The sequence below is a fragment of the Leuciscus leuciscus genome (assembly GCF_965113295.1).
Source record: "Leuciscus leuciscus genome assembly, chromosome: 10".
Lineage (NCBI taxonomy): Eukaryota > Metazoa > Chordata > Actinopteri > Cypriniformes > Leuciscidae > Leuciscus > Leuciscus leuciscus.
This window is the reverse complement of record NC_138734.1, coordinates 34,731,773-34,741,120: the sequence shown is the minus strand read 5'-3', so window position 1 is coordinate 34,741,120 and position 9,348 is coordinate 34,731,773. Positions and strand designations below refer to the sequence as shown.

The window sequence follows — 9,348 nt, the reverse complement described above, 5'->3', positions numbered from 1 at the left end:
TGTCATCGCTCTGCTGCAGAATTTCAACGGCATCAACATTTATTCCATGTGATAATATTAGATCTAGAGTATGATTACGACAATGAGTAGGTCCTGACACGTGTTGTCTAACTCCAATTGAGTTTACAATGTCTTTAAATGCCAAACCCAATGCATCTTTTTCATTATCGATGTGTATATTAAAATCACCAACAATTAGTACTTTATTTGCAGTCAATATTAATTCTGATAGAAAGTCCGCAAATTCTTTGATAAAATCTTTATGGTGCCCTGGTGGCCTGTATACAGTAGCCAGCACAAATCTCAAACATGATTTATCGTTTATACTATGTATTTTTCCATTAAGCACCAACACTTCAAAATAATTATATTTAAAACTTGATTTCTTAGTGGTTTTAAAAATATTACTATAAATTACAGCAACACCACCCCCTTTGTGTTTGAGGTAATCTTGCGGGGTGGACTCATTTAAAGTAATGCAATCGTTTGGTTTTAGCCAGGTTTTTGTCAAACACAGCACATCTAGATTATAGTCTGTAATCATATAATTAACAATGAGTGCTTTTGAAGTAAGGGATCGAATATTCAGCAACCCAAGCTTTAGCATTTTCTCATCTGTATTATAGCTGTTTTTTATTTGTTGAACATCAATTACATTTTTAACTTTAGATGGGTTTAAACGTTTTTTGGATTTCCAAATTCAGGGAACAGACACAGTCTCTATATGATGATAGCTAGGTGAAAGAGGCTCTATGTGATGGGATTTATCTGACCTTGGTGACGCGAGGCCGCTAGCAGACAGTCGGTTAAGCCAGTCTGTCTGCTTCCTGACCTGAGGCCTAGATTGTCATGTTTGAGCTCTAAGACTATGTGCCATATTACTAGACTTCAGTCTTTTGATTTCTGATCTGCTGCAAATCAGCTACAAGAAGTTTCTTTCCATGATGTCAGAGGATCAGAATTATAGCCTAGTAGAAAAGTAGAAAATAACAGATGGCAGAAATATCATGAAACAAAGGTAATAATGACTCACTGTCATCCAGATCACAACTGGAGGGATCTGGCACAGGCGGCAGCTCAGGATCGACAGGATCTGCATGCTGTGTTTTCTTAATCTTGGATGGACCTGGCACACACAGATCTTCACAGACCTGTCCTGGCAGGCACATCATCGTCTCATGATCCACAGGATTTGTGTCCGGCGTTTGCTCCATCTCGGAGGGACCTGGCATAAAAGAAGATGTGTTTTTATCTCAAAATATCTTAAAGAACAGTTTACAGTTGACAGCAAAGCTTGTCTCGTATTTATTGAAAATATCCAACAAGCAGGGACTGATCAATGCACGGGCATGCCGACCCCCACTTGGGGCTGCTAAAGATTTACAAGGGGTTTCCAAGCTCACTCTTGTTTGAGGGTGTTACCAGTTTAACATTTTAATCATCATTAAAAAATGTATTTGAATGCAAGGATTTGAAAAACTCACAGCAAATACTGTCCAGTATTAAGCAAAGTAAGCAACCTTTCTATGCATTGCCTTTCTAGCAATAAAAAAACTGGGCACACAATGTTAACGTTCAGCCTACTTAGCTTAAATTTGATGCGATAATAGAAGCCTACATTTGTTTCAGTTCTAAATTTGTACTGTAATTTCAGTTTTGGGATTATGAATTTGTTTAACTACAATGTTTCACTTGAGTTGATCTGTTACCAGTTCTCAATGAACCGTGTCAGATTACGCAATAGAGAGAATAAACTAAGACTTTTCAAAGTCTGTGATTGTAGCGCCTCTTAGCGGTAAAAGGTATTATTCTGGTTGAGTACCCTGGTTGAGAACTTACAATGAGAACCTTTGGCGTCATAAATGGGAATGTTATATCGTCATTATTAAATTATATTTTAATGGAAATAATTCCATTATTTATAAAAATCATAATTTTTAAATGTTGGGTTGTGATTCTCAATTTAATCCGCCAACATAATTTTATTACACTATTTAGACACGTTTGAATAAGTAACCCAACCCCACCCCTAAAACTACCCATTTGTGTATTATATAACATAAAACACAGGACTATAGCCTAACAGACCAGGGTTTTTCCTGGCTGAAAATGAGGCGGAGGTGGCAAAATCCGATAGCTCGGTACCTCTAGGGGGGTCCGGGGGCATGCCCCCCCGTAAGAAAATTTTGTACATTTTAAAGATAAATGCATTAATCTGGTGCATCTTTTTATGTATAATGACCACTAGAAGGTGAAAAAAAAAACACTTTTTACAAGCATGTATTTATTTATTTTAAGGTATTTTAATAATCAGATAATTTGATTTTATTTACAGTTCATAGGGGGCCATATTAACAACATTGTGGTTGAATAACAATCATTTGCTTTCATTTACACATTTTCACAACCAGAAAAATGTGTCTCTTTCAGGTTTTTCAAACATTGCATTATCGGCTTTTTTTGGGTTATCCTTCTTTTTATATTTTTAGACATTAATTAAAAAAATATGAGAAGCTGACGACGACGATAGAAAAACAAACATAGAAAGACATTTCATAACCTCATAACTTTCATAATCTTATAATTACACAGTGACATATGACTGACATGACAGTCTCATGCACGCACGCACACACACACACACAGAAGGTTTCCCATCAGCGCGACCCACGATTCACCTCATGTGCAAATAATGGAGAATATTAAGAGAAAAAATCGCAGATGGCCAACTTAAAACGCAGCGGGAAGAGTGATAGAAGAGAGGAGGACTGGGTTAAAACCTTAGGCTACACTGTGGATGCTATTCTTTTTCTCCACGATGCTCTGTAAAAGACTGCTCTAACTTTTCGTTTCATTGGACTTTATTTTCGTTTAACTGTTGGAAACTACGGATGCTTTTCGTTTGATTGGACTTTTATTTTCGTTTAACTGCTGGAAACTACTGGAAAAAAGAATGGCCATGTTCTGTCGTGCATTTTTGAGGTAAGATAACCTGCAAGTTTATTTAATTTAATTGGTTTAGATAGGCTATTGCTCCTTTCGTTTGCGAGCGCTGGTTCGAGCAGCCTGAGCCTGCCTCAGTATTTCAAAAAAAGTTGTTTTACTCACTGTGGTTTAATAAATAATCATTTGTTAAATTAACTGTCTGTGATATGCTTGAAGTGTTTTATAGCCTATCTATGGATTGTAGCCAAGTAAAGTAGCCTATTAGCATTGATTTGAGAGGCTAAATTGATCAAACATGTTGTAGGCTATACTCGCTGTCGGTTCGGCTGCTTGGTCGTCATTTAAAAAAAAAATGCTCCAAAACATTTGTCTAAATTAACATGATAAAGAAATGAAAAGAAACATAACTAACAAAACTGACCTATTTTAATGGCTGCAAATAGGGCAGGCTGCCGCTGTGTAATAATAATAATAAAAAAAACGGACTCGAGTCGGACTCGGGCTGATAATTCTGATGAGCTGTCGGACTTGTGCTTGAGCGTCTCGGGCCAGGGCCGGGCTCGTGCTTATTCTGATGCAGTCGAAATGCGCAGAACGATTTGAGAATGGAATGGAACCCGGCCGTGAACCCGCTGCGGAATCGTGTCGGTGGAAAAGAGGTATCTAATCATGTGATTCCGTCTTGAGTTTTTGTCGACAGACGGAGGCGGCCCGAAATTTGACGGAGGCGGCCGCCTCATAATTCTCTATGCAGGAAAAACCCTGCAGACATATACAACTACATGCACAATTTATTCAAAAATAACAAATATTCCAAGTGTTTAGAGTCCAATCGATTGATGTGTGTGAAGAACAGATTCAAAAGAGATCACAGTCTCCATCCACTGTACATCCAATGCACACTTTCAAAAATCGCCGCCCGACCCGGAGAAGTGTATCGTCAGCTTTGATTGTGAAATAGCATTGGCTGTCGTGTGTCTCGACAGCGATTGCGTCATGCTAAAGAGTCGGGTGGGTGTATCTTTGAATGAGATATGACTGTATATGTTCACGGAGCGGGATCATTCAGCGATTAAACCATTAAAATCCACTCTGTTCTTCACATTAAGATATCGTATGGCTTCAGAAGACTTGGAATGCAACATGAGTTGTTTGTAACAATTTTATAGTGTTTTTGGTCAGTTTTTGCAATAAATACCTGTGACTTTACTTTTATTTGCCTGTCGCGTGTTTTATATTGTTGAGAAGTGGGTTAGGTTTATAGGTTTAGGGTAGGAGTGGGGTTACTTGCTTCAAAATATATAAGTATAAATAATTTAATATGCAAATGCAGAGAATTAAATGCATCTTGATCTGATGCATAAGGCAAACAAATGAAATCAAATTTGCGTGGGTGAAAACTGCTGATGTTATCGGATTTTCAGGAGATATTCTCAATTCATTCAGTTAACGGACGCTCTGAGGTAAAGTGTTCAGACTGCAGACTTAGCAACGATTGTATTTAATTGTACAGTACAATCATAACATACAGACATTATCTTAATTCCATGATGTCCTTAAACATAACAATATTGCTGGCCATAAACTGAGAAAGTGCGCGTCCTGTGTGCGATACCTCGAGTTGTTCTAGACGCGACGCGCTGCACTTCGCGTCCGGTGTGCGACCCCCTTAACACTACGTTTTGAGTGGATGGCGAGCGCGAGACGCCGAAATTGATGCCAACAAGATTCTGAATGAAAAAGTTTACTTTTAAAAAGTTGCCAAATGGTTCCACTGACAAGACCAAAGTGATCTGTGTTTTGTCATTGTGAACTGAGCTATCATTGCAGTACGTCCAGTCTGAAACCACTTGACGCGAATGCGAATTCTCTGATGCGATTATTTGCTCCGAGTGTGAATGTTAGTGTGAAATTGAACACTACAGTGTATGCCAATGTTGTTTTCAATAAAAAAAACATTTGCACAAAGCAAGCCGATCCACTTTTCCATGTTGATAAGAGCATTAAAATTAGAAAAAAATAATGGGACAAAAAGAAAATCAAGGGAAATTTAGAATAGATAAAAATGTGCGGTTAACTGCGAGTTAACTATGACATTAATGTGATTAATTGTGATTAAATATTTTAATCGTTTGACAGCACTAAAATATATGGGTTTTTTTTTTTTAAATGGTGTTTAAAAAAAAAATGTTTACTGCATATTTGAGGAGCCAACAGGAGTAGAGAAGGAAAAATAAAGAATAACACCAGAAACATAAGGATGAAATGGCCATGAATCAGGGTGGTAATAACTGGAGACTCACCATCTGTCGGCTCGGACTCGAGCGCATCTGTGCCGGCTGGCGGCTCTGCGCTGGATGTGTCTGGACGAACCTGTGATTCCTGCTCAGCCACAAGGGGAAACACTGTGGTTCGGGATCACGCTTAGGGAGTCTGTCATCTTTGAGTACTGATAAAACGAGCCAATGCACACATTGGCGTGCAACCTTTGCATCCACGCTGCGCCCTGCAGCGCGGGTATAAATACGGAAATGAATGCAAGCACCACTTGTCTTTCTCTTCGGAGTAGATCGGTCTTCATGACGGTGTCTCTGAAGAGTGTTGATTAAATCAACGAGTGAGTGTGTCGGTGCTTCTTCTGGAAGTCTCTCCCGGTGCTGGTGGTTCTACAACGCGAGTGCAGCGGTGGTCGCAAGCCTTCTGAGCTCTCAACTGCCGTCAACAGCCTTCCTGTTTGTGTTTGGGGATCTCTTTTTCCGGTATGGAGATGGATTGGGTCCAACACATCTCCTAAGAAGAGCATGTTTTGGTCGGTGTCGTTAAGAAATGAGAAAGGGTCCCACTGAAACCTTTCAGAGGCTCCTGGGGCGTATGGCAGACGCAGCCGCAATAGAACGGCTTCCTCCATATGAAGACCGCTTCAGCACTGGCTTCATGGCCGAGTCCCAAGGTGGCCTTTATATAGAGCTGGTCCAGTGTTCCATGACCGGGACGAAAACCACACTGTTCCTCCTGAATCCGAGGTTCTACTATCGGCCGTATTCTCCTCTCCAGTACCCTGGCATAGACTTTCCCGGGGAGGCTGAGAAGTGTGATCCCCCTATAGTTGGAGCACACCCTCCGGTCCCCTTTCTTAAAAAGAGGGACCACCACCCCGGTCTGCCAGTCCAAAGGTACTGTCCCCGACCGCCACGCGATGCTGAAGAGGCGTGTCAGCCAAGACAGCCCCACAACATCCAGAGAATTGAGGTACTCGGGGCGGATCTCATCCACCCCCGATGCATTGCCACAGAGGATTTTCTTGACTACCTCAGTGACTTCAGCCCGGGTGATGGACGAGTCCACCTTCGAGCCCTCAGCGTCTGCTTCCTCAATGGAAGACGTGACGGTGGGATTGAGGAGATCCTCGTAGTATTCCTTCCACCGTCCGATGACATCCCCAGTCGAGGTCAACAGCTGCCCACCTCTACTGTAAACAGCGTTGGTAGGGCGCTGCTTCCCCCTCCTGAGGCGCCGGACGGTTTGCCAGAATATCTTCGAGGTCGACCGGTAGTCCTTCTCCATGGCCTCACCGAACTCCTCCCAAGCCCAATTTTTTGCCTCCACAACCACCCGGGCTGCAGTCCGCTTGGCCTGTCGGTACCCGTCAGCTGCCTCAGGAGTCCCACAAGCCAGCCAGGCCCGATAGGACTCCTTCTTCAGCTTTAGGGTTCAGGGATTGCCGCCTCGACAGGCACTGGAGACCTTACGGCCACAGCTCCGAGTGGCCGCGTTGACAATGGAGGTGGAGAACATGGTCCACTCGGACTCAATGTCTCCAGACTCCCTCGGGATCTGGTCGAAGCTCTGCCGGAGGTGGAAGTTGAAGATCTCTCTGACAGGGGATTCAGCCAAACGTTCCCAACAGACCCCCACAGTATGTTTGGTTCTGCCGAGTCTGTCCAGCTTCCTCCCCCGCCATCGGATCCAACTCACCACCAGGTGGTGATCCGTTGACAGCTCCGCCCCTCTCTTCACTCGAGTGTCCAAGACATACGGCCGGAGGTCAGATGAAACAACCACAAAGTCGATCATCGACCTCCGGCCTAGGGTGTCCTGGTGCCATATGCACTGATGGACACCCTTATGCTTGAACATGATGTTCGTTATGGACAAGCTGTAACTAGCACAGAAGTCCAATAACAGAACACCACTCGGGTTCAGATCAGGGGGGCCGTTCCTCCCAATCACGCCCCTCCAGGTGTCACTGTCGCTGCCCACGTGGGCGTTGAAGTCCCCCAGTAGAACGACGGAGTCCCCAGTCGGAGCACTTTCCAGCACCCCTCCCAGAGTCCCCGGGTTTGGCCCAAAGGCGCACACGACAGTGAGAGACCTATCCCCGACCCAAAGGCGCAGGGAAGCGACCCTCTCGTTCACCGGGGTGAACTCCAACACATGGCGGCTGAGCTGGGGGGCTATAAGCAAACCCAAACCAGCCCGCCGCCTCTCACCATGGGCAACTCCAGAGTGGTGAAGAGTCCATCCTCTCTCAGGGAGTGTGGTTCCAGAGCCCAAGCCGTGCGTGGAGGTGATCCCAACTATCTCTAGTCGGAATCTCTGAACCTCACGCACAATCTCAGGCTCCTTCCCCGCCAGAGAGGTGACGTTCCATGTCCCTAGAGCTAGATTCCGTATCCAGGGATCGGGTTGTCGAGGCCCCCGCCTTCGACTGCCGCCCAATCCACTAAGCACCGGCCCCTTACGGTCCCTCCTGCAGCTGGTGGGTCCACGGGAGGGTGGCCCCACGTCGCTCCTTCGGGCTGAGCCCGGCCAGACCCCATGGGGGGAGGCCCGACCACCAGGCGCTCACATACCGAGCCCCAACCCCGGGCCTGGTTCCAGGGTGGGGCCCCGGCTGCGCCATGCCGGGCGACGTCACGGTCGGAGATGGGGTCCGGCCGGGCTCAGCCCGAAGGAGCGACGTGGGGCCGCCCTCCCGTAGACCCACCACCTGCAGGAGGGACTAGCTCTAGGGACATGGAACGTCACCTCTCTGGTGGGGAAGGAGCCTGAGATTGTGCGTGAGGTTCAGAGATTCTGACTAGAGATAGTTGGGATCATCTCCACACACGGCTTGGGCTCTGGAACCACACTCCTTGAGAGAGGATGGACTCTTCACCACTCTGGAGTTGCCCATGGTGAGAGGCGGCGGGCTGGTTTGGGTTTGCTTATAGCCCCCCAGCTCAGCCGCCATGTGTTGGAGTTCACCCCGGTGAACGAGAGGGTCGCTTCCCTGCGCCTTTGGGTCAGGGATAGGTCTCTCACTGTCGTGTGCGCCTATGGGCCAAACGGCAGTGTAGAGTACCCGGCCTTCTTGGGGACTCTGGGAGGGGTGCTGGAAAGTGCTCCAACTGGGGACTCCGTCGTTCTACTGGGGGACTTCAACGCCCACGTGGGCAGCGACAGTGACACCTGGAGGGGCGTGATTGGGAGGAACGGCCCCCTGATCTGAACCCGAGTGGTGTTCCGTATTGGACTTCTGTGCTAGTTACAGCTTGTCCATAACGTCCAACGTCAGTGCACATGGCACCAGGACACCCTAGGCCGGAGGTCGATGATCGACTTTGTGGTTGTTTCATCTGACCTCCAGCCGTATGTCTTGGACACTCGGGTGAAGAGAGGGGCGGAGCTGTCAACTGATCACCACCTGGTGGTGAGTTGGATCCGATGGCGGGGGAGGAAGCTGGACAGACTCGGCAGACCCAAACGTACTGTGAGGGTCTGTTGGGAACGTTTGGCCGAATCCCCTGTCAGAGAGATCTTCAACTTCCACCTCCGGCAGAGCTTCGACCAGATCCCGAGGGAGTCTGGAGATATTGAGTCCGAGTGGACCATGTTCTCCACCTCCATTGCCAACGCGGCCACTCGGAGCTGTGGCTGTAAGGTCTCCAGTGCCTGTCGAGGCGGCAATCCCCGAACCCTAAAACTGAAGAAGGAGTCCTATCGGGCCTGGCTGGCTTGTGGGACTGGCTTGTGGGACAAGCGGACTGCAGCCCGGGTGGTTGTGGAGGCAAAAAATTGGGCTTGGGAGGAGTTCGGTCAGGCCATGGAGAAGGACTACCGGTCGACCTCAAAGAGATTCTGGCAAACCGTCCAGCGCCTCAGGAGGGGGAAGCAGTGCCCTACCAAAGCTGTTTACAGTAGAGGTGGGCAGCTGTTGACCTCGACTGGGGATGTCATCGGACGGTGGAAGGAATACTTCGAGGATCTCCTCAATCCCACCGTCAAGTCTTCCATTGAGGAAGCAGAGGCTGAGGGCTCGGATGTGGACTCGTCCATCACCCGGGCTGAAGTCACTGAGGTAGTCAAGAAACTCCTCTGTGGCAAGGCATCGGGGGTGGATGAGATCCGCCCCGAGTACCT

General features: G+C 46.7%; 1 protein-coding gene across 1 annotated transcript; it reads right to left on the bottom strand.

Moving 5' to 3' along the window:
• Positions 1-980: 980 nt before the first annotated feature.
• LOC309507344 (uncharacterized protein) lies at positions 981-8,046 on the bottom strand (the record flags this gene model as incomplete). The annotated part of the gene is made up of 3 exons (XM_082181508.1): positions 981-1,225; positions 5,250-7,790; positions 8,028-8,046. 2 exons carry the CDS (start codon positions 8,044-8,046, stop codon positions 6,658-6,660), a joined length of 1,152 nt encoding a protein of 383 aa, XP_082037634.1. The 3' UTR covers positions 981-1,225; positions 5,250-6,657.
• Positions 8,047-9,348: the final 1,302 nt, after the last annotated feature.